At 39.5% G+C, this 25,287-nt stretch overlaps 1 protein-coding gene across 2 annotated transcripts in view; it reads left to right on the forward strand.

Annotated features, from left to right (window-relative positions):
• Window positions 1-1,259: 1,259 nt before the first annotated feature.
• LOC104587104 (WD repeat-containing protein DWA2) overlaps window positions 1,260-25,287 on the forward strand; it is a 37,818-nt gene continuing 13,790 nt past the window's right edge. For both annotated transcript variants that reach the window (XM_010244559.3, XM_010244560.3), the window contains exons 1-6: window positions 1,260-1,783; window positions 1,901-1,984; window positions 2,125-2,257; window positions 3,190-3,301; window positions 5,296-5,395; window positions 11,942-12,069. In XM_010244559.3, the coding sequence (XP_010242861.1) occupies window positions 1,739-1,783; window positions 1,901-1,984; window positions 2,125-2,257; window positions 3,190-3,301; window positions 5,296-5,395; window positions 11,942-12,069 (602 nt within the window). In that variant the 5' untranslated portion in view covers window positions 1,260-1,738. The remainder of the gene's footprint in view (window positions 1,784-1,900; window positions 1,985-2,124; window positions 2,258-3,189; window positions 3,302-5,295; window positions 5,396-11,941; window positions 12,070-25,287) is intronic.

Raw genomic sequence — 25,287 nt, forward strand, 5'->3', positions numbered from 1 at the left:
AGAGAGAGAGAGGTTAAAGGAGGAAAGGGGGTGTTGGGTCGAGAGGAAGGGGATGAGGGTAAAATTGGGTTTTAAAAAATTTTAAGCATCACATGGTGTCACGTGTGTATAGGTTTTGACGAAATATTAATGGATGCTAACAGTAAGGGTAGAGCTAGACAATTGTTAGAAACAGTAGGGGTAGCGCTAGTCAATTTTCAAACAATAAGGGTGCATTTAGTCAATTAGCTAAACCATACGGGTAGTTTAAGAAATTTACCCTCTATTTTAATATAGCCATATTTTGGAGCATTCCAACTGAGGCGGTGTTCTACACTGTGTTCATCTCATGGATGAGACCGGTCTCGTCCATAGGATGAACACCCATTCTACAGGCTATGGATGGGGGTCCCATCCACACCCCAATTTTTCATCCATGGAAAAATCTCGTGGTTAGAGACCATCCACACTTGATTTTTGATTCCATACTTCACACTTTCCCTCAAAGGTTGAAACCCTATTGTTTGTTTCACATTTTAATATTTTGTTAATAAAATATTAATTATTTTACTTATTTTTTATTTTTTAAAATTTTAATTATTTTACTATTGTTTTTATAAAAAAATTAATATTTATTGGTTAATATTAATTCATTGATGCATTTTTCAATATATTTATCATAGAAAATGCAAAAATTAGATAATTATGATTAACTGTGTAGATCAAGGTTTTCGAACTACCGTTGACCCAGACAGTCGGACCGTTTGACCCAGGAATCATCCAAGCAAGTGGTTCTGTTTTACCCCAAACTTGGTTTTTGGCCAAAACCCGTTGAAAAAGTCAACAACCTGTTGACCCGAGCAATCAAACCATTAACTTATCGACCCGTTCAACGGATTTTTACTGTTTTTTTTTTATTTTTTTAATTTGTTTGTCAAAACAGGCCGCCCATTCAAACTAGACGATCGAACCGTCAACCCGAAAACCGGTGGCCAGAACGGTTCCATTTTCGTGTCACTTTTTAAAATGTTGGTGTATATCATTCATAAATGTATATGAGATACATGGAATCAAAATGTGCACCACGCCTACAAAACGCCATTGTGGGTATAGACTGATCTAGTCCACATAATTTGTCCACAATTCAGATTCAGAACAACTGTGAACTATGGTATGGTGTAGAATGATTCATGCCATAGGGTATGGTGTCCACGCCCACCAATTTATCATCCACACTATACAACACCCCCTGATTTATTTTCAAATTTTGTGAATATGATAGACGTACTAAATTTACTCATCAAAATTTTTCATAAACATATTGAGAGCTATATCTATAATGAAAATGGGACTGGTAAACTAATAGAATATGCACTTCTTTTTAAGGTTTCTGCCCCCCTCCTCCCCAACACATTTTTTTTTCGGGGGGATTGAATGAGAAAACCAGTATGAAACTAGGGTATTTACGTGATCTGCCTTGAAATGGCCTTCCTGTGCTAGAGAGAGATTCCCTTTTCCTTGTCAATCAGGTTTTATACTCAACTGTTGACACAGAAGGAGAGATCGGTAGATTTTGAAAATTTAAAATAAAATGAAGGATAAAAGAGTCGCAATACTCTTTTTTAAAAACGTTGCAAGTTTTTTATCCCTTTTTGGGTAGAAAACGTGGTTTTAAACATCCACAGTTGAAAAGAGCATTCCATCCATTTTTCAAAAGGAGCGAAATTAAACTAAGGAAGGTAAAGGCCATTGTTGAGGAATGCAGGGAGGATCAACGGGCGTCGGTTATGGTCTCAAATACCAGGTGATCCGAAAACCCTAACAGTTTTATGATTTTATCTCTCACTCTCAGGAACCATTATTGAATATTAATGGTTTGCTCCTCTTAAACCCTACTACTTTTTTTCTACAATTATTCCAGGCCAGATGCATTGTAGATGTCAAGGCAGATACAGATCACACCAGCTTCATTGCCGGTACTCTCAGCCTCAAGGAGGAAAACGAGGTATTTTTGTTTTCCCGTCGTTTCCCCGCAATTTGACACATTTTCACTAAGTTACCGCCAAGATCCATTTTCAATTCCTTTAGATTAGAATTTATTTAGCATAATTTATTTTTCTGTCTGTGTTCTTTGTGAAATTACAGGTCCATTTGATCAGGCTTTCTTCGGCTGGAACTGAGCTCATTTGCGAGGGTTTGTTTTCTCATCCTAACGAGATCTGGGATCTCTCCTCCTGCCCCTACAATCCCCGAATCTTCTCCACCGTTTTCTCATCTGGTAAGCAATTGAAGTCTTTCTTGCGATATCATGTGTCCCATATTTTAATGTGTTATGTGAACCGGGGTTATTTTTGATCTTTTCCATGGCCGACACCTGAAGTAATTGCATGAACTACTATATGGTACTATTCAAATTTAGCAGATTAGGGCTATATAGAGGTCGATGGCTCCCTTATGTGGTTTTAGGTGTATTAGTTCATGTCACTACTGGCGTATTCGGGAAATCTCTCCCGGATGCATTCCTGGGATGCAACATCTATATTTGGGATTTTGTTGGAGTTGGCATTTGAACATTCGTTTTCGTTTGATTCTGAAGAATTTCAGATAATGCTTGTGGCCTTGTAATAGCGTAGGAGCTAATGATCCCCAACTTTATTATAAGCTGTGTCGAACTGTGGATGCCCCTTTTGATTTATACAAACATTGCCTTTTATTCCAGATGTCATTTTTCACAATATGCACCTCAATATTAATGGCTCTGGTTTATCCATCAAAAAAGAAAAAGAGAAGAAAGGTTTGTGATTCTGATTGCTGAACCTTAACCAGGAGACAATGTGTTTTAAGTACCCTCTTAAAATGGCTCACTGGCTTGAAATCTTGAAAGTATAATTATGAAATTTCTAAATCTTCTCTACGATTTGATTGAACTTCAAAGTAAAAGTGTAAAGGAGTGTTTAGACCTTGATCTACATCTGTAAACTAGATTGCAGTAATCATTTTGACGAGAAAGAAAAGTTTTTTCTCCTAACCATAATATTCCACTGCCGCATGGGGTTTAATTAACAATATAACTTCTTTTTGAATTTTCAGCCTAATTTGTTTGTTGTAAATATAATTTCCTCCTCTATTTTTTATTTTTTTTTCTTTGGATTCTAAGTGTTAACATAGATGGTATAATGGTGGTTTTCGTGGTGCTATATTTTGTTGAAGGTGAGTCATATGGAGCAGCTGTTTGGCAAATCCCGGAGTTATATGGGCAATCAAATTCTCCACAACTGGAACAACTTGCATCCCTTGATGCCCATACTTGCAAGATCAAATGGTTAATTTCTCACTGCTAGTTTTACATTTTTTTCCCTACATGTCAAAGTAAAGCATTTATAATCTACCATTACTCAATTGTTTGATCTGTTGATGCAGGAGTCAAAGAGTCTAAAGTGGCTCTTTCTTTCTTGAATATTTGGCAATTTTGTATTTTGGATAGTAGTTTTTTTTTGAAACTGTAAGGTAAAGTAATTCACTAAAATCAAAAAGTCAAAATACAATAGATCCCCTGTACAATAAGGAGCTATACAGAGGATGTACATATGCGCAATACAGCCAAACCCCTGAACAAAGAGAAAACTATAAGCTCCTTACAAAAATGATCAAGATAAAAAAGAAAAAGTATGTCTGTTTCTGAATAAAGGGTGACTTGCCAACCACGAATGAACCATCCCCAGAATCCTGTTAAGAACCTCTTCCTTTGATGTCTGACTCCCTTCAATGATTCTAGTATTTCTTTCACACCACACTGCTCAGAAGACTGCTGCAGGGAGGATGCTCCATGCTACCTTTCAAGCCCTACTTAAACCTCCTGAGAATCAAGCCCCTATGTATCCCTTCACATCAGACGGGAAGCATAATTTACCGCCAAACAAGTCCAACAGTCTTACCCAAACCCAGTAAGTAAACTCACAGTGTATCAGCAAATGGCTAGAAGGCTCCACATTTCCATTGCATAAAGTGCAAGCAATATCTGCCTCTTATAGCCAGATTTTCCTTAGTTAGGATCTTGTAGATTTCACAGAGAAAGAACCCTATTTCTCAAAGAGCCATTTCCTTTTATCCTCTCCTACCCCAGTTATCTCTGAGTTGTATAGAATCTGAAGCAAGCTGACCAAAGAAGCCACCTCCCAATCATTTAAATTCCTCCTGAATTGAGGGTTCCAAGTACAATGTCCATTTTTCCTCTCCAAACAATCAGTCACTGTTGCATTCTTGTTTACAGAAATTTCAAACAGATCAGGGAATAAGGCCATTAGAGGGCCATCCCCACACCAGTAGATTTCACAGAGAAAGAACCCTATTTCTCAAAGAGCCATTTCCTTTTATCCTCTCCTACTCCAGTTATCTCTGAGTTGTATAGAATCTGAAGCAAGCTGACCAAAGAAGCCACCTCCCAATCATTTAAATTCCTCCTGAATTGAGGGTTCCAAGTACAATGTCCATTTTTCCTCTCCAAACAATCAGCCACTGTTGCATTCTTGTTTACAGAAATTTCAAACAGATCAGGGAATAAGGCCATTAGAGGGCCATCCCCACACCAGTAGTCCTTCCAAAAAAGCACCTTCTGACCATTGCCTACTTCGTATTTTATACCCTCCAAAAGCTGAGGCTGAATTTTCTGAATTGCCTTCCAATTTGAACACCCGTAAAGAGATCTTACTCCTTTTGTTTCCCACTCCCGGCTACCAGATCCATATTTAGATACACCTTCTCAACAGACTATCCTTGCTCGTTGAATCTCCATAACCAGTTCCCTAGCAAGGCGGTGTTGGCATCTTTCACTGATCTGATCCCTAGACCCCCATTAGCCCTGGAGCTGCAGATTTTCTTCCAGTTCACCAAGTGGCATTTTGATTACTCCTTCCACCCCCTCCACAGAATATCTCTCATCTTTTTTTTTCCTAATGCTGCAGACCATTTACTCCTTCCACACCCTCCATCCTCAACTGCATCTACATCATCTCTCCTGTCTTCATTATCCTAGTGAGTGAAACAGGTTTTGGTTGTAGACTTGTAGGTCTACTATTAAATTGATCAGGATGGCATGGATGCATAAATTCCTTCTGTTCTTAGTGCTTGGAACTGGGAGTGCGTGTGCATGAAAACCCAGGCACTCGGACATAAAATTTAATGCCATAAAATTACAAGGCCTTCTATTTGCCATAAACATTTTGATTTTCTTAACATTAAGAATTATCTCCTGATTCTTGCAATCATTTATCTTCAACTATCTAACTTGTTACTTTTTAATGTTTTTATGTTTGACAGCATTCTGTGGTGGCCATCTGGAAGGACTGATAAGTTGATTAGCATTGATGAAAGAAATATTTTCTTGTGGAGATTGGATTCTGCAAAAAAGACTGCAAAGGTGTGATCCACAGGGGAATTCAGTGATCCAATAACAATTATCTATGATTAATTCCCCTCAAATGCATTGCTGCATTTAAGGTTTCTTGTTCCTCTCTTTCTGTTTTTAGAGTATCACAACTCTTATTTGAAGTTGTAAATTTCTGAAACTGCTGGTTACACATGTGCCTTATTAGAGAGTCTTGGTTTTATATGGTGGCATGTAGTCATCATGCATTTACGACTTTATTTCTTGCTTTTGTAGAGATCAATTTTGATATTAATCTTCACTGAAAGTCAAAGAATAAGACATGTAATTATGTAGGTAGAAAATGATTACTTGGATAATGATACAGTGTAGGAAATGTCAAATTGGAAATTGTAACCCATGGAATTTCCTGTTGTTGGTGGGTTTCCCTCAGAGTTGAGTCTTTCTATGATTGGCCATTAGTCTTCCTTGATATCATCTGTCCATCTATATGGGGCCACCTATACGAATCCTGTTTTGCCAATCCATTCTGTTTGGTGCCATTTCCGTTGTAAAATTATGGGTGCTTGAATAATTTCTTACTACTTCACCCAAGTCCTTCTTGGTCTGCTCCTGACTCTTCTAGCCCCTTCAACTTGTAGCAGATCATTTCCTCAATAAAGCGCTGAAAATTAGTCATCAAAACCTTGGAAATTTTGAGTTCAAACTCCAAAAAGATGTCTTATGTTTGAAATTTTGGATGAACTGGTTAGTTATTTTCCCTTTCTATCTAGGACTACTGCTTCATTGGACTTTCTTTTTCTTCTCTCTTGGTTCTGCTTGGATATATTCTTTTGTTCCTACTGCTTTGCTTTATTAGCTACATTATTAACAGGTATTAGAGGCATTATCCTTTGGAACTTGGCTTCTTTTTGGTTTGCTGGAGTGTGTGGAATGAGAGAAATCATATGGTTTTTTAATGAAAAGGCATTTTCTGTTTTATTTTTTTTTATTTGACTGGTAGTAGCTTTTTAATGAATTAGGATTTGACATTTGAAAACTATAGTTATTCTAATAGGAGGGATTTCATATTTAATTTGCATGTTGTTTTGCCTTTTGTGTATAGGGGGTCATATTTTGCGATCCTTGCACTGCAGTGGTTAGACTCAAGTAGGACACTGGGGAGGCATCTAATTCATGCTATGGGGTGTGTGTTGAAGGGGATGATGAAGTTTCATGTAGAATTTGCAGGTCATATGAAGTTTATATTGTGATGGGAGTAAGATGAGATTTTGGTGAGATGAATGGTATGGGAAGGGGAAGTGGTGTGGCATTTAAAAGGGCAGCTCAATGCACGAGGCTCCCACCAATGCGGGGTCTGGGGAGGGACCGATGCATGCAGCCTTACCCCTGCACATACGGAGACGCTGTTTCCAAGATTTGAACCCTGGTCACCCAGGTTGCAATGGAGCAACCCAACTGTTGTATGACATTTGTCCAAGATTATATTGGCTGGGTTCCAAAAACACTGGGATGAGTCGATGCTTTAAAAAGGGGGGAGCAGATTGTTTGGTGTCTGAGATTTAGATGATCGTTATTGGATAGGGAAATGGAGGTGTGTACTACTTTGTTTGCAAGATTGGAGGCAGCTAAAATTGATCATACATTGTCAGACACAAGATGGTAGAAAGAATGTATGGATGAGAGGTTTACAATCAAGTCATAATATCGAAGCAACAATGGATGGACATGAGATACTGAAAAAAAATGAATGTAGTTACTCAGGGGTTGATTTTTTGCTTGGTTGATTGCTTTGAATTGGATCTTAATCCTAGACCACTTGATGCACCTTTTAAGTTTTTGCAGTTTGACAGAGTCTATTTGTTGTTTTCTTTTTACTGTTGTTAAGGCCAAGTATCATGAGAAACAACAAAGCTATGGTTCTATTGAGTGTTATTCCTTTTGCAGTGTGTTGGGGTGTATGAAAAGAAATAAACAGGCATATTTTTGAAGACAAAATACAAGTTGAAAGGAAATTTGTGGTTGACATTAACTTCTTAGTCGTGGTTGGGTGTTTTTTTTTTTTTGATCATCAAAGGAAACTTTTATTTGAAATTAGATTTAAGAAGTTTTACAACTTTGTGTATGGAACTAGAAGTCCCACACGATTACATATTTCTGTCCCTTTTACAATGCAGCCCAAAACAATTGTTGCCTCAAAGCCCCTTGTTTAGCAAGATCATCAGCTAGCCCATTTGCACTCCTTCTAACCCATTTGAGTTCTGCCTCTACCTCCCTTGCAACCTTTTCCACTTCCGTTATCACTTGTTTGAAGGTCCACGGAGTAGTTCTATTATCATTAGCCCAAGAGATGATCACCTTGGAAACCCCTTCAGCCTCAATTTGCCTCATTCCAAGTTGCTTGGCTATCTTCAATCCTTGTAGCAATGCCATTACCTCAACTTTTAGAGAGTTGCCCATGCCAAAAGGTCCAGAGAATAATGCTAATATCCTCCCTTCAGAATTTCTGATTACTCCCCCGATACCTGACAGTCCCGAATTTCCAAATGAACTTTCATCAAAATTTAGTTTAATTCTGTTACCATCTGGAGGTTTCCATTCCGCCCTTATCTCTCTTTCACTCTTGAAGATTGTGATACTTCTATCTAGGATCTTATAATGTCCGTGACTGAGAACTCTTGGAAGATATGCAAAGAGCTTACCTAACGGGCTACTTTAACTTTGATTGTGTCAATCACCTCCTCCGTGGACCTACTCTTTTCTAAAATTATTCTGTTATTCCTTTCTTACCATATCACCCAACAAATAGCTGCCTTTGTATCTTTCCACATAACCTTCCCTCTTTTCTTTAATTGTCTCAAATGGTCTCGGTTGAAAAGACCTACCACATCTTGAGGGGAAACCCACCTGCAACCAAAGAGAAGACAAAAAGAATCCCAAACATGATGCACAAAAGAACAAGATAAAAATAGGTGTCAAGGTCTCACCACTTTCCTTACAAAGGGAGCACATGTGAGGAGAAAGGCAAGCAAAAGGCCTTATTTTCTGCAGCATATCACACGTATTAACCTTGCCAAGGAAAATTTCCCAACAGAAGGCTTGAATTTTTGGGGGATAGGCTTACTCCAAATTTCTTTTACAGGGAAGTCCCCAGCCGGGTTGCTAGGTGAGGCAAGAACATTAAAGAAAGAGGAACAAGAGAAGAGGCCATCTGTGGAGCCTTTCCAACTTCTGGAATCTTCCAAGGAAGGGTCCAAAAGAACTTGTCCTAGAAGATCCAACAAGTGATTTTTTTTTTTTATTTTTTTATTTATGAATAACTGATTACTTCATTGAATTTAAAAAACAAAATACAAGAGAAAGTGAGAGAGAGAGACAATCTCTCTTATCTCTCCCCTTTAACTTTAGATATAATTACAATTATATTTGAGCCCAAAATGTTTGAATTCTCCCAACCCCTTGCTTGGCTAGTGCATCAGCCATTGAATTAGCTGTTCTTTTCACCCACTGTATTCTCAGTTCCATGTCCTTCGTGATCCATCTGATTTTTTTCTTCTCATTATTATATTTCCACATCCTACTTTCCTCATCCAGTAGCCAAGCCACTACTAGTTTGGAATCCCCTTCAATGATTAGCTTTCTAGCATTCATGGTTCTAGCCCTTTGCACCCCTTCCAAGACTGCCATTACTTCCGCTCTTAGTGAGTCTCCTTCATCTACTGGGCCTGAGAATAATGCACACACTTTACCCTCCTCATCCCTGAATACACCTCCAATTCCTGACCTTCCTGGGTTTCCCATGCTACTGTCGTCAAAGTTAAGCTTTATAAATCCTCTTTCAGGAGGGGTCTAGATAGGGATAACAGGCTACTTATTGACGTGTGAGTCTGCCACCATCTTCCAGTTTCTAATGATATCATCAATGGATATATGTGAGAAGATACTTAAGGATTTCAGCCATTGAGCGACTCTAACCAGTATTGATTCAATCAAGGCCTCTTTTGTAGATCTAGCAAGTGAATTAAGGATGCACATTCATTTTCCCTTAGGCCCCTTCTGAAACCCAGATTCCAATTGATCCCACTTGGGCCAGGATTACCCAAAAGACTTATTGTTTTCCTTTGAAGTTTGACAAAGTGTAAAGGTCAGGGAAAAGGTCTTTGAGTGGACTATCTCCCACCCAAAGATCTTCCAGAAATGAACTTTATTGCCCTGGCCCACATCAAACCGAATAGAATTAAGGAAAGTTGGGTAAATTTCATGAATAGCTTTCCAAGGAGAACAAGAGGATGCATGAGGGGCGACTTTTGCATCCTAACCATTCCCATCCAAACCATGAATACTCGCAATGACTTTGTGCCATAGCCTATCTCTCTCAAAAGGGAATCTCCACAACCATTTTCCTGACAGAGCTGAGTTCCTAAGTGAAATATTTCCTATTCCCAAACCTCTTTTATCCTTGGGCTTTCTAACTTGATCCCAATTAATCAAGTGATCCTTCTTCTCCTCTCCTGGGTCTCAAAGGAAATCTCTCAAGTATTTTTCTAATCTCCTTGCCACTCTACACGGTATTCTAAAGGTTGAGAGGAAGTAAATAGGGAGGTTTGCCAACGTGGGTCTGATCAGTGTTATCCTTCCACCAAGAGAGATGTAGTTCCTCCTCCAAAGAGCTAGCTTCCTAGCAAATCTTTCGATGACAGGCTTCCAAAAATCTTCTGACCTAGGATTACCACCTAAAGGTAATCCCAAATAGCTAGTTGGCCAACTTTTAATCTCACACCTCAAAATCTTTGCGAATCTATTAAGTTCCCCTTCCTCCAGTTTGATCCCTACGATGCCTGTTTTGGTCCAATTAATCCTTAAACCTGTTATCCCCACAAAGTTATCCAATAGCCTCTTTAGATTTACCACACCTTCCTCGTTACCATCCTCACAAAAGAAGATTGTGTCATCTGCAAATTGGAGGTGGGTAACAGCCTCTTGATTTCTACCTATCCTCCACTCCCTGAACAACCCTTGGGAATCGGCTTTTGCCACCATTCTACTTAACACCTCAGCCACTACAGTAAAGAGAAAGGGAGATAAGGGGTCTCCTTGCCTAATTCCTCTCTCAGCCGGAAAGAAATCCCTTGCTACTCCATTAATAAGAATTGAGTAATGGGCAGAATTCAGACATCCTCTGATCCAAGATCTCCACTTAGTTCCAAAGCCCAACCTTTCTAACAATTGAAGTAGCACTTCCCAATTAACCATGTCATAAGCTTTCTCTAGGTCCACCTTACATACCAACCCTTTTCCTCTACCCTTTCTTTAATTTACAGGATACGAAGTCAGTCATTAAGATCAAATTTATGTTCATATTTAAGACTTGTGAGTGGATTCTGGGAATCTTTGATGGTGGTTATTTTATTGTTTTAATTAATGAATATTAGACTTATGTTGTGAAGTCTTGTCACCAATTGGCTTTAACATTTAAGGTTTCATGAAAAATTTTACTATTTATTATAAAAAAGCCTCTTTGACATCAGAATTTGTGATCCAAGAAAACTTCTTTATATTAACCCTTGCTTTCATTTTGAGGCCATTTATTTGAGAGCATGAAAAGTTAACAACTCTAAGTGGCCGGAAAGTAGCTTAATGCCCTGATCAAATTGCCCATGACATAACTGCTTAGAAAAGAAATAAATCCTGATATGCTTGATCATTAAATCACTTTAGGAGTTTTCTGTTAAGATTTTATTTTAAGTATTTATCAAAAATAGATTTCTCATTTAAGTAGGCTCAACTTGCCTTTCTTCTATAATGTACTTGGCTAACAGCAAAACAGTAGAACTGTTTCCATGCATTTGCACTTGGTTAAAATTTCTGTGGAAGTGTTTAAATTATTATAGCATTTTAGATGCAGACAGATGTGTATCGTTTGTATAGATGGATGTAAATGCCACAAACACTGATTAGGCATGAAGTTTGCACTTGAATCACTCAATTTCTGTCATTTCTCTGGATTGTGTGCATGCATGTATGGATCAGTACATACCACCTCTCCAGAATTTGCAGGGTGTTCACCAGAAAATTCTTTTCTCTTCTTCCTCATCTATTATTAGTTCTTTATCCTCATCTCCATTTTACAATTTTTTTGTTTCAATCCCTTCTTATTTCACAATGATCAGGCTTGAATTTTACACTTACATAACTCAATTTCTGCCATTTCTCTGGAATGTGTATGCATGCATGTATGGACCTATGAATTAATTCATGCCACCTCTCCAGAACCTTTTTATTGGAAACTGAGCAACTTTTGTTACCTTGATATTTTTCTTGAGAAACTTGTTTTCTTCAAAATTCAGAACCTTCTGGAGGTGTCAGTAGGTTTGGCCAATTTTACCTGATTGTATGAAGCAACTTTTCTTCCCATGTTTTAATTTAAAACAATGCAAACTATCATGTTCTTATCAGCAAGCAAGTTCTCCAATCCATAGTATTAATTTGACCTTCCTTAAGTTCACTAACTGCTTTTCCATGTCATAGTCGGATTCTTTATCTTTATGCTGAATGTTAATAATCTTTTTTGGAGCTTAGGTACAATCTCAGGAAACTGTTGGTATGCTGCATTCCTTCTCTGGTGGAGCATGGGATCCACATGATCAGAATGCAGTTGCAGCAACATGTGATTCATCAATCCAGTTTTGGGACATAAGGATGATGAAGTATGATTCTTTTCACTCACTCACTCACTCACTCTATCTATATATTTAAATGGTCATTACCTAATGTTGGTGTTAGCTATCTGGGTAGGGGTGCTGAACAAAAACTGAAAAACTGAACCGAAAAATCTGGTTAACTGAACTGATCGGGTCAGTGTTTTGCAAAAACTGATGCTATCAGTTCGTTTTTTGGTTAACCTAAAAGAAAAACCAGTGGTTAACTGAACCGACCGGTATATATATTTAATATATATTATATTATCTATATATTTTATATACATTTTTATGCCCTATATAAATATATATTATATTTTTATTGTCTATTTATAATATATTAAATAAATTATATATTTATAGAATTTATATTATATATATAAATATAAAATTGAGTTAATTGATTGGTTTTGGTTGCTGGCCTGGCCGGTGGCATCAGTTTGGTTTAAAAAATTAGCTCATGGTTTGGTTAACCGAACCGTGAGCACCCCTAATCAACTCGCCATTGACTTGGCTGATTGAACCTTTCGAAGTTCAAACCATCATCCGGCTGTTGGGCTGTGATTCTAGGTCTGGTTCTAGTAAAACCCAGGAATTGGTCAAAACCGTTGACTGGTCAAAAACTGTCTAACTTGGGCGGTTGGACCGTTGACCCGTTCGACCTGGTCATGGGTTGCACACTAAATGTGTATGCAAACTTTTGGAGTCTATAACTTTGCACTCTGATGTCCAATTGGGGTGATCTATTTTAGATTTTGGATAACCTTTTGAGATCTATGCGTCCCAAGGCACCGTAGTAGGTGCCTTGCCCCACTATTTTTGCAAAAAAAATCCTTCTTTGACCTCAAATCGCAGTTTTTAATATTTTTTATAAGTTAAAAAATTAGAAACTGAATTAAAATATAAAATAATACATATATTACATGTAGAATATAAGTACATTATTTATTAATAAAATATGTATTTACACACACACACACATATATACATATATGTGTATATGTGTATATGTGTATGTATATAACTATATATAATTGCAGCAAAAAAAATATAACTCTCTCTATATATATATACTTGTAGAGATAGTTAATACCTTCTAGAGTGTGTGGTTCCAGCCCCACACTTATTTATTTATTTTGTTATTTTTTATTTCCTATAGTTGGGCCGGTTGGGCCATGTTTATCCTTGCTTATTTGTGTTTTATTTTAAGTAGGTGTATTAGAGTAACTCCTACTCTTGTAAGGAGACTAATATATATAATATCTTATGGGGCGACAGATTAAGTCAACCGAACCCCTTTTTCTTTCTCTTCTTTCTTCTCTCTTCTCTTCTTCTTCTTCTCTTCTCTTCGAAGCCTAGTTGTTTTTTCTTTCTTCTTTTCCCTGAATTACAGTAAAACAGAAATCTATTTTGCTTTATTTATTCAAGTATACTTAAATATATAGGGTGCTGGTGTGGCACAGTCTGACCCGTTTGACCTGGATGGTTGAACTAGTGACCCACGACCCGGAGGCAAAAGCGATTCGGCCTCCGGGTTGGTTTTTAAAACATTTATTGGGTGGGGTAGACTGTTTTTCTTAGTGTTTCATCAGAAAAATAGTCTCTTTTGGTCTTCTTCTTGGAGTTTTATTGGGAGGGGTATTCATTGAGCCGTCTAAAGCAGATAACAGAATTTGGCCACTAACTCCCTCGGGTTCATACATTTGTGCTTCTTTTCTCAAAGCACTATTACCCTCTCATCCGGTTGGTTCTTCTTTTCCTATTAAAGAAGTGTGGTGTCGACCTATACCTCCTAAGGTTGGGGGTTTTTGTTGGGAGGCCTTCCTGGGAAGAGTTAATACAGGGGATCTACTCCAAAGGAAAAGACCCAACAGCTGCTTGTCTCCTCATTGGTGTGTTCTCTGTAAGTCCGATGGTGAGTCTGGATATCATTTACTAATATCTTATCAGTTTGTTAAAGCTATTTGGGTATGGTTTACTTCTCTGTTTGGATGTAGGTGGACTCCCCCTTTGAATGTTCCAAGCTTGTTTTCCTCCATGCCTAATTGGTCAACTAAAAGGGCTAAAATCATGTGGAGGTGTGGTAGAGCTGCAGTCTGTTGGACAGTGTGGGAGGAGAGGAACTCAAGGATCTTCTCAAATAAAGAGAGAAACGCGGAAGAAGTCATGGAGATCATCCATATTAGGATGGTACAATGGTTGAGAACATTGGAGCTGTTCAAAGTATTCTCAGTTGATGAGATGTTAAGGAATTGGAAGGAGATTGCAGATTCAGGTTTATGTAGGAAGATAATAAAAGTTTGCTGGACTCCTCCACCCCTTGGGTTCACTAAACTGAACTTCGATGGCAGCAGCATAGGGAACCCAGGGCCTTTCGGAATTGGGGGTGTGATAAGGGATGAAACAGGGAACTTATTAGCCATGTACTCTGGGCCGATTTGGGTGGGTGACTCCTTGAGGGCTGAGATTTTAGCAGATATTGAAGGGATTCAAAGGGTCAAGGAAATGAATATAAAAAAGGTGGTTATAGAAGGTGATTCTGAAGTGGTGGTGAAATTGCTAAAAGAGGACAGTGCTATGGTGTGGAAATACAACAATGACTAAAAGGACATGGAAATTCGATGTACATGGATAAAGAGAAGTGCAAATGCATTGGCTGATGGTCTAGCTAGGCAAGGGGCAAATAGAGATACATTATTCTGGGCTGTTTTGTAATCACTGCATGGTCAAAAAGTCACTTGGGTAGCTGGAGTTAAGACTTTTTAGCTCCATCCCTTTGTAAACCTGATTTTATCATTAATAAAATTTCACTGTTATTGATAAAAAAAATTAGTGCTCTACATAGTATGGAGAAGGTTGGAAGTGAGTCAAAAACACAAGGGGAAGGATTTTTTGGGACTGGTAACATGACTGAAATCTCGTTCCAGATTACCATTGTTAGGTTTTGTAAAGAACACTGATGTGGACCCCACTGATGTGGTCCCAACAGTGTTTGTATGGCAGCAATATTTCTGTTAGATATGACAGTGTTAGTTGGTAGTTATTTTCAGTTAGTTATTTCAGCTTTATTATTAGTTATTTCTTGTTCTATTTGCCATGTAAGCACTAATGGCAATTCAGCCCTTTTACAGTTAGCCAATAGTTATAAATACTAAGAGAGGGTCGGCGGAAACTATGACCTACTTTCTCTCTTTTCTTAAACTTTCTTCGTGTACTTCTTTTCTTCCTCTCTTCTCTTCTCTCCAATTTTTTCATCATTTTTTCTTTTAATTCCAGACTGCTTATAGTCTAGATCAACTACTGGTTTGATGGAACAAATTACTTGGAGTGGGACCAATCAACAATGATGGCCATTGGAGGTAGAGGTAAATAAGGTTATGTGACCGAAGACACAAAGAAGCCAACCAAGGAAAATACATCTCATCCGAAATGGGTTCAAGAGAACTATTTGGTGATGACTTGGCTATGCAACTCTATGCAGCGCCATATCAGCCGAAACTTCCTTTGGGCAAAAACAGCCAAGGAGATTTGGGACAGCATGAAGGAGACTTATTCTCAACCTCTTAATGTGGCTAGAGCTTATGAACTGAAGTGTGAAGTTAATAACCTCAAGCAAGGGGAGAAGCTAGTCTCAATGTATTTTGCTACTTTAAAATCCCTTTGGCATGAAATTGATCACTTGGAAACTATTGAATGGGAAAGCCAGAGGGATGCAACAACATATAGAAAACTGATTGAAACAAATAGAGTATTTGAGTTCTTAGTTGGTCTAAACTCAGATTTTGACATTATAAGACAACGACTTCTCACTAGGGAGAGAGTGACTTTATCTCAAGCCTACTCATTGGTTCATAATGAAGAGAGTAGGAGGAAGGTTATGCTATCTTTTCAGCCTACAGAAGTAGCCTTGGTAGCAACAAAATCTAAGGTTGGAGGGGATAAGGAAAGGGAAATTAAGAAGACAAAAGAGACATTTTTTTGTGATTGTTAGAGTTAGCCGAATAAGGGTAGATTAGTCAACTCACCTTGGTTAAGTTATGAGCTTATGTGGCAGTCTTATTAGAGGTTCTCTGTCCCATACTTAAGTAGGGACAGTTTAGTCCTTGTACATTTAATTAGAGCCTAATCACTATTAAGAGGTCGATTGATAGGGTTTAGCTATCAGGTTCGACAGTTCTTTCATCTTCTTCTTCTTCTCTTCTTCTTCTTCTTCTCCTTTTTCTTCTTCTCCTTACTGGTTCAGACTACTATAGCAACAGTAGAAACATGGTATCAGAGCCTGACAACTTCAGTTCGTGCTTCAGTTCTCTCATTTTCTTCTCTGGGCTGTCAATGGAGAAAAGTGGTTCGTCCCAGGCCTGAAACATCACAACTCTTCTTTTTTTTCTGGTGCACAGAACCTCCTTTCCTAAGAAAACAACTTCAATAGTGAATGGGTGGCTGAAGCTCTCAAACAAAGGTTGGTTATCTCTCCTCTGTGTGCTGTTGGTATTTCTGGGTTGAAAATCTTCAAGAACTTGAGAGGACTGATCAGAACCTAGAGAACTAGGTTGGTTGTTGCCCTGGTTCTTGGAAAAATTCCAAGAACAGGCTGTGTTTACAGTGACCAAATGGTGTAAGGGCTGCTACTGTAGGTGGCCGAATGGTGCAAGGTGTAATGCAATGGTACTAGTTGAGTTTTTTGTTGGTCTTGTGGTGCCCTCTTAAAAGCGTTAAAGCGGGTCTGTATTGTGTGTGACAGCTATGGTTGTGTGGTGGTGCTTGTGATGCACAAACTTTGTTGAGTAGTTGTAAGAGAGCTTGCATGTGGTTAGTAAGTGCTGAATTAATGTCGGTGTAGTCTGTGTTTTTTTGTGAAATCAGTAGTGGTGTTGATAAGAACAAAGGCGTGTGTATCTATCATTATGTTTAGGGACTGTTGTAGGTTCTGGAACATCAAACCCTTGACAACAGCACTTGTTGGTGATTGGGAATTCAGATTAGAGATAGCATTGAAAGAGTATCATGGCAGCAATGGGAGATGGCTGTAGTGATCAGAAACTTAGTGTGCTGGTTTCCTCTGACTATGTTCCATGGGCCAAGTCGGTGGAAGTTTTTCTCAAGGCAAAGAGAAAAGTGAAGCATGTGAAAGAAGATAAACCACCGGCTGACTCTCCAGGGTTTGATGATTGGGAACAGGAGGATGCTCAAATCATGACATGGCTATGGAACAGTATGGAACCCAAAATAAGTGCCAACTTCATGTTCTTAGATACAATTAAGGACATATGGGAACATGCCAAGAAGCTGTATTCTGGGCAAGATAATACTACAAGGGTATATCAGCTCTATCAAGAGTACTTTGGTCTGCAACAAAGAAATAAAACCCTAGAAGAGTACTATGCCAGTATGAAGAACCTCAGAAATGAACTCAATGTCTATCATCCTCTCACTCCAGATGTTAAGGTTCAGCAACAACAGAGGGAACAACTAGATGTCACAAGGTTTTTAGTGGGGTTGAAATCAGAGTATGAACCAGTTAGGGCCCAAATATTGGGGGGCTCTACCCTTCCTACACTTGAGGAAGTGTTTGCTCGGCTTCGCAGGATTTCTTTGGGACAAACAGAGAATCCCACACAGTCTGATAGATCAGCTTTTGTGACAGCCAGAGGAGGTGGATGTGGTACGAAAGGGGGAGGACATGCCTCCCGAGGAGGTTGTGGTGGTTCCATATTTGGCCGTGGTGGTGGTCGTGACTCAGGGGGAGGCCATGGCAAAGAAAAAAGGCAGCTCTACAAGGAAGTGTACCCACTGTGGTAGGGAAGGACATTCCGTAAATTTCTGTTATGATCTTCATGGCCGCCCTCCCTCTAAATGGACCAATCATGTTGTTGTTGGTGGGGTTGATGTCAGTGATAATCAACAGGCAAACCTAACTCCTTCCACATCTACATCTGTTTCCGGAAGGGAGATGGTGAGTGTACCGCGTGATGAGTATGAGCAGTTTCTTCAGTCCACTTCACAACACACTACTGCTACTCTTGCCCACTCAGGTATAGCTTGCCTGTCATCTAAAACCTCTCATTGGATTATTGACTCTGGAGCCTCTGATCACATGACCAGGACTCCAGGTGTGTTCTCTTCTCTCTCTGAAACTTTCACATCTCAAACTGTTACCCTTGCCAATGGTTCCTCCTCTCCCATCTGTGGTATTGGCAATGTTGATATGGCTTCTCTTTCTTTATCATCTGTTTTATATGTCCCTAAGTTTCCATTCAATCTTATGTCTGTTAGTAAATTAACCAAGACTCTTAACTGTTCTGTTACTTTTTTCCCTTCCTCTTGTGTTTTTCAGGATCTCAGGACGAGGAAGAAGATTGGTGGGGGGCATGAAGCTGGTGGATTGTATTATCTTGATGGTGGTGGATCGTCAGTCCTCTACTATGGCATTGTCGACTGGGACATCCTTCTCTCAAGGCACTCAAGATACTAGTTCCGTCTTTGAGTCATTTGTCAGTGTTACAGTGTGAGTCGTGTCAGTTTGGGAAACATCGTCGTGTTTCCTTTAGTCCTAGAGTTGAAAGTCGTATGTTGAGTCCTTTTGCTTTGGTTCATTCAGATGTTTGGGGCCCGATCAAAATAGAGTCTTATAATGGTTACAAGTATTTTGTCACTTTTATTGATGATTGTTCAAGAATGACATGGATTTATTTAATGAAAGAAATGAGTGAATTATTTTCCATTTTTCAAAAATTCCATGCTGAAATACGTACACAATTTGGTGTTCCAATCAAAGTTCTTCGTTCAGATAATGGTCGTGAATATTTTCTAACTTCCTTTCAACAGTATTTAGAACAGCATGACATCATTCATCAAACTTCATGTGCATCCTCCTCAACAAAATGGGGTGGCTGAACGGAAGAACCGTCATCTCCTTGAAATAGCTCGGTCTATTCTTCATCATATGAGTGTTCCTAAACGGTTTTGGAATGATGCTGTACTTATTGCATGTTTTCTCATTAATCGAATGCTCTCCTTTATTCTTCATGGTCGGTCTCCCTTCTCTATCTTGTTCCCCACCTTGTCTCCCTTTCATTAACACCTCGTATCTTTGGCTGTGTGTGCTTTGTTCACAATCTGAGTCCTAGAATAGACAAGTTGGATGCACGCTCCATTAAGTGTGTCTTTCTTGGCTACTCTCGGACTCAAAAATGGTACAAGTGTTACAATCCCATTACTCGGAAGTGCTATGTCTGTCCTGATGTCACCTTTTTTGAGTCTGTTCCCTTCTTCTCAGGAACTGAAGCATCTTCGTCTCCACCTTTACTTCCTCTTCCTCTTCCTCTTCTGGTCAGTGATCCCGTTCCGGGTGTTCCTGTTGGAGTTGACTCGTCACCTCATCTAGTGCAGATCCCTACTGAATGACCACCAATTCGGCAAGTGTATACATGTCGAACGACACCGGCCCCTTCTCTAGCTTCTACCTTGCCCGCGGATCCTGTCGTTGCTCCTGTTGCTGAACCGTCAGGACTTGACCTACCCATTGCCTTACGGAAAGGTAAACGTAGTTCTACTCTCCATCCCATTTCCAATTTTGTTTCAGTATCTCGCCTTTCCGCCTCACATCGCCAGTTTGTTTCACTATTGTCATCTATTTCCATACCTAACAATGTCCAAGAGGCTCTTAGTTCACCTGGGTGGAGGCAGGCAATGGAGGAGGAACTCTCTGCTCTTCAGCATACTCACACGTGGGAGCTCACTATTCTTCCTCCTGGTAAGCATGTTGTGGGTTGTAAATGGGTGTATACTGTTAAATACTTGCCAGATGGTAGTGTGGAGCGTCTGAAAGCCAGACTTGTTGCTAAAGGGTATTCACAATTGTATGGAGTGGACTATATGGAGATCTCTCCAGTGGCTAAGATTAGCTCTGTCCGTGTGTTAATTTCCCTGGCAGTTATGTATGATTGGCCCTTATTTCAACTTGACATAAAAAATGCCTTCCTTCATGGTGACCTTATAGAGGAGGTATATATGGAGCAACCACCTGGGTTTGTTGCTCAAGGGGAGGCTGGTAAGGTGTGCAGACTGAAAAAGGCAATTTATGGGTTGAAACAATCGCCTCGTGCTTGGTTCAGGAAGTTTAGTGAAGTGGTGAAGAATTTTGGAATGAAACAATGCTAGGTTGATCACTCAGTGTTCAGCTATTACTCAAAAGCTGGAAAGATTTTATTAGTGGTCTATGTGGATGATATTGTCATAACTGGAAATGACAAATTGGGGATCGACAAACTCAAGGTCTTTCTTCAAAATCATTTTCAAACAAAAGACCTTGGGACATTGAAGTATTTCTTGGGTATAGAAGTTGCTAGATCAAGACAAGGTGTAAACCTGTGCCAAAGAAAATATGTTCTCGATCTATTGGACGAAACAGGACTGTTAGGTGCAAAACTGGCTGTGACTCCTATGGAACCAAATGTTAAGTTGAGCAGTGATACAGGAGAAATATTTGATGATCCTGGAAGGTATAGACGACTAGTGGGGAAGCTGAACTATTTGACTATCACGAGACCAGACATCTCCTTTGCAGTCAGTGTGGTGAGCCAATTTATGCAGAACCCTTGTATAGCTCACTGGGATGCAGTTCTTAGAATTGTAAGATATTTGAAGGGAGCTCCGGGCCGTGGGCTATTGTATAAACCAGGAGGAAAACTTGAAGTAGTTGGGTACACGGATGCAGATTGGGCGGGCTCTGTGTCTGATAGAAGATCTACTACAGGTTATTGCACATTTCTTGGAGGAAATCTTGTGACGTGGAAGAGTAAAAAGCAGATGGTTGTGGCTAGAAGCAGTGCTGAAGCCGAGTACAGAGCCATGGCACACACTACATGTGAATTAGTGTGGTTGAGGAATCTCCTACAAGAAATCGGGTTCCACATGGATAAACCTATGAAGTTGTACTATGACAATCAAGCTGCGCTCCATATCTCATCCAACCCTGTTTTTCATGAGAGAACAAAGCACATAGAGATTGATTGCCACTTTGTGAGGGAGAAGGTTCTTACTAGAGAGATAAGCACAGAACATGTAAGCTCAGGTGATCAGTGGGCAGATTTGTTTACAAAAGCCTTAAGCTCAGGGAGAGTGAACTATATATGTAACAAGCTGGGATTATATGACATATATTCTCCAGCTTGAGGGGGAGTGTTAGAGTTAGCCGAATAAGGGTAAATTAGTCAACTCACCTTGGTTAAGTTATGAGCTTATGTTGCAGTCTTATTAGAGGTTCTCTGTCCCATACTTAAGTAGGGGCAGTTTAGTCCTTGTACATTTAATTAGAGCCTAATCACTATTAAGAGGTCGACTGATAGGGTTTAGCTATCAGGTTCGACAATTCTTTCATCTTCTTCTTCTTCTCTTCTTCTTCTTCTCCTTCTCTTTCTTCTTCTCCTTACTGGTTCGGACTACTGTAGCAACAGTAGAAACGGTGATTATTGCAAGAAGCCTAAACACACTAGGGACACTTGTTGGAAGTTGCATCCTCACCTAATGCCAGTGAGACTTAGAAACAAGAAGGGGAGTGCTAATGTGGCAACTACTACAGACAGTACATCTTCTTCCAACACAAGGACCACATCCTTGGATGCTTAAGTTGCTGTCCAGGCTGCATTGACACAACTAGAGAATGAAGCTGGTATTTCTGGATCTACATCTCAACCTTCAGCTACCACACCTGCTAATCCTACTTCAGCCCTTGCTCACATAGGTACAAGAGCTACAACATGCCATGTTTCTGTCCCAGGTAACACTAGACTATTCTGGGTAATAGATTCAGGTGCTTCAGACCATATGGCCAGTTTATCTACTTTGTTTACCACCTATTGTTTATCCTCTGGAAGAGACAGTATCTATTGCTGATGGCTCCCTTGTGCCAATTTCTGGTAAGGGAGACATCAAACTGTCTGATGCCATATCCCTATCCTCAGTTTTGCATGTTTCTAAACTTAGGGCTAACTTGCTTTCAGTTAGTAGTATTATTAAGAGTCAAAACTGTTCAATAACCTTTATTCCTGATCGTTGTGTTTTTCAGGATCTGGAAACAAAGAAGGTGATTGGGATTGGCCGTGAGATGAATGGAGTCTACCTGCTTAAACATCCTTAAGGGAAGCAGAGTGAAGTTGGGAAATTGTTTGTCTCTCAGTCTTGGAGTCAGATTATGCTTTAGCATAATCGATTAGGTCATTTATCTTTTGGGTCTTTGAAGAGTTTGTTTCCAAATTTATTTGAGTCAGTCCAAGTGTTTAGTCTGAAGTGTGAAAGTTGTGAACTTGCAAAACACTGTAGATCAACTTATCCTTTGAGTAATAAAAGAAGCAACATTCATTTTGAAATTGTGCATACAGATGTTTGGGGGCCATACCATACTTCCACCATGGGGGGGTACCGATACTTCTTGTTATTTGTTGATGATTATAACCGCTTCTCATGGGTTTACCTTATGCACTCTCGAGATAAGGTCCCTTCTCTGACCTAGGCTTTCCATTAGATAGTTCCGACCCAGTTTGAAATCAAGATCAAAATTTTTAGATCCGATAACGCCAAGGAGTACTTTGCAAAACCCTTGGCATCCTATCTCCTAGATCATGGGGTCATGCATCAGAGCACCTGTCCTCGTACACATCAGCAGAATGGGGTCGCTGAGAGAAAAATAGACATATCTTAGAGGTAGTTAGAAGCATCATGCTCAACTCAAATGTTCCCAGACACTTCTGGGGGGATGCAATCTGTACAACTGTTTACCTTATTAACAAGGTTCCTTTACAGGTTCTAGACATGAAAATACCATTCAACCTTCTGTACCCAGACAATGACCTGTTTACTGTTCCCCTCAAAAGTTTTGGGTGTACTTGTTTTGTTCAAATCCTTGGACCTCATCGCTCAAAATTTGATCCCAAAGCCACTAAATGTATTTTCCTTGGGTATGCATAAAATCAAAAGGGATATTGCTGTTATGAGCCTTTTTCAGGGAAATGTTTCGTGTCCATGGATGCCACCTTCTTTGAGGATATGCACTACTATCATAGGGCTTCTCCTCAGGGGGAGAGTATTGAGGAAGGGATTTCAGTTTCAGCCTCGAGTGTCGTGAAGAGGGTTGTCAAAAGTGCAAGGAGTTGAGAGTGTATCATAGATAGTGGTGGAGGCAGGTTGAGTCCCGTCCTCAATAGCAGTCTGGGCCAATCCCAACATCTACAACCCCAGAACCAAACATTACCACTGCTCCCATTGTTGAGCCCACAGTTGCAGATACTTTGCCTGACACCGTTGATCCCCAGCCTCCTCCTTTAGATGACCTTGATTTTCCGATTGCAATTCATAAAGGGAAGCGCCGTTGTACCTCATCCACTGCCCATTGTATCTCCAAGTTCCTTTCCTATGATTGTCTCTCAGAATCCTATAGATCTTACCTGGCATCTATTGCTACTATTTCTATACCCAGAATAGTGCAAGAAGCTCTATTGATACCTGAGTGGAAGGAAGTGATGAAAGCAGAGATGGATGCTCTTGTTAAGAACAACACATGGGAACTAGTTAACCAACCTGAGGGGAAGAAACCTGTTGGATGTAGATGGGTGTTTACTGTGAAATATAATGCTGATGGTTCTGTAGAGAGGTACAAGGACAGATTGGTTGTAAAGGAATTCACACAAACTAATCACATAGACTATATGGAAACCTTTGCACCAGTTGCAAAAATGAACACTATCAGAGTCATACTATCCACTGTTGCGAACTTCTCATGGCCACTATTTCATATGGATGTTAAGAATGCTTTCCTCAACAAAGACTTGCAAGAAGAGGTTTACATGGAGTTACCCATTGGCTTTTACAATACAAAAACAAGAAGGAAAGTTTGCCTACTGAAAAAGGCTTTATATGGGATGAAACAATCTCCGAGAGCTTGGTTTGATAGGTTTAGACTAGCTTTGGAAGACAGACTCTTCCCTGACCCTTCTTGTTGTCTATGTGGATGACATTGTGATAACAGGGAGTGATACTAGTGAGATTGAATCTCTTAAACAACATCTTCACAAGGAATTTGAAGTGAAGGACTTAGGGGAATTGTGTTATTTCTCGGGAATTGAGGTAGTTCGATCTAAGCATGGCATTTTTATCTCTTAGAGAAAGTATGTTCTTGACTTATTGGAGGAAACTGGAAATTTAGGAGTGAAGCCTGCTGACACACCTATTGAGTTAAACCATAAAATAAGTGCAGAAAGTGGAGAACTTCTTGAGGACAGGGCTATGTATCAAAGGCTGGTTGGGAAACTACTTCATCTTTGCCTAACTTGGCCAGATATTTCATATGCTGTCTGTGTTGTTAGTTAGTACATGCATTCTCCTAGAACCACTCACCTTCTTACAGTGGAAATGATACTTGCTTACTTGAAGAGATGCCTAGGGAGAGGCATATTCTTCAAGAATAGTGGTCACATGAAAATAGAAGTATATTCATATGCGGATTGGGCTGGATGTGTTGACAACTGGAGGTCTACCTCTGGGTATTGTGCTTTTGTAGGGGGAAATCTTGTTTCCTGGAGAAGCAAGAAACAAAATGTTGTTGCTCGCTCTAGTGCAGAAGCTGAATACAGATCCATGGCCAATGGTGTTGCAGAAGTGTTATGGCTGAAATCCTTGCTTAATGAGTTGGAAATTGATTATGGGAAGCCTTTGATGTTGTATTGCGATAATCAAGCAGCAATTAATATTGCCCACAACCCAATACAGCATGACGGGACTAAGCATATCGAGGTGGACAAACATTTTATCTGAGAGCGAGTTGCATCTCAAGAAGTGTGCCTTCCTTACATTGCCTCAGACATGCAGTCACAAAAAACAGGTTGGAGACAGATTTACGCAAGTTGGGAATGACCAACATCTATTCCCAACTTGAGGGGGGAGTGTAGAGATAGTTAATAGCTTCTAGAGTGTGTGGTTTCAGCCCCACACTTATTTATTTTGTTATTTTTTATTTCCTATAGTTGAGCCGGTTGGGCCATGTTTATCCTCGCTTATTTGTGTTTTATTTTAAGTAGGGGAATTAGAGTAACTCCTACTCTTGTAAGGAGACTAATATATATAATATCTTATGGGGCGGCAGATTAAGTCAACCTAACCCCTTTTTCTTTCTCATCTTTCTTCTTTCTTCTCTCTTCTCTTCTTCTTCTTCTCTTCTCTTCGAAGCCTAGTTGT

Source organism: Nelumbo nucifera, chromosome 6 (assembly GCF_055504915.1).
Source record: "Nelumbo nucifera cultivar China Antique chromosome 6, China Antique-T2T, whole genome shotgun sequence".
Lineage (NCBI taxonomy): Eukaryota > Viridiplantae > Streptophyta > Magnoliopsida > Proteales > Nelumbonaceae > Nelumbo > Nelumbo nucifera.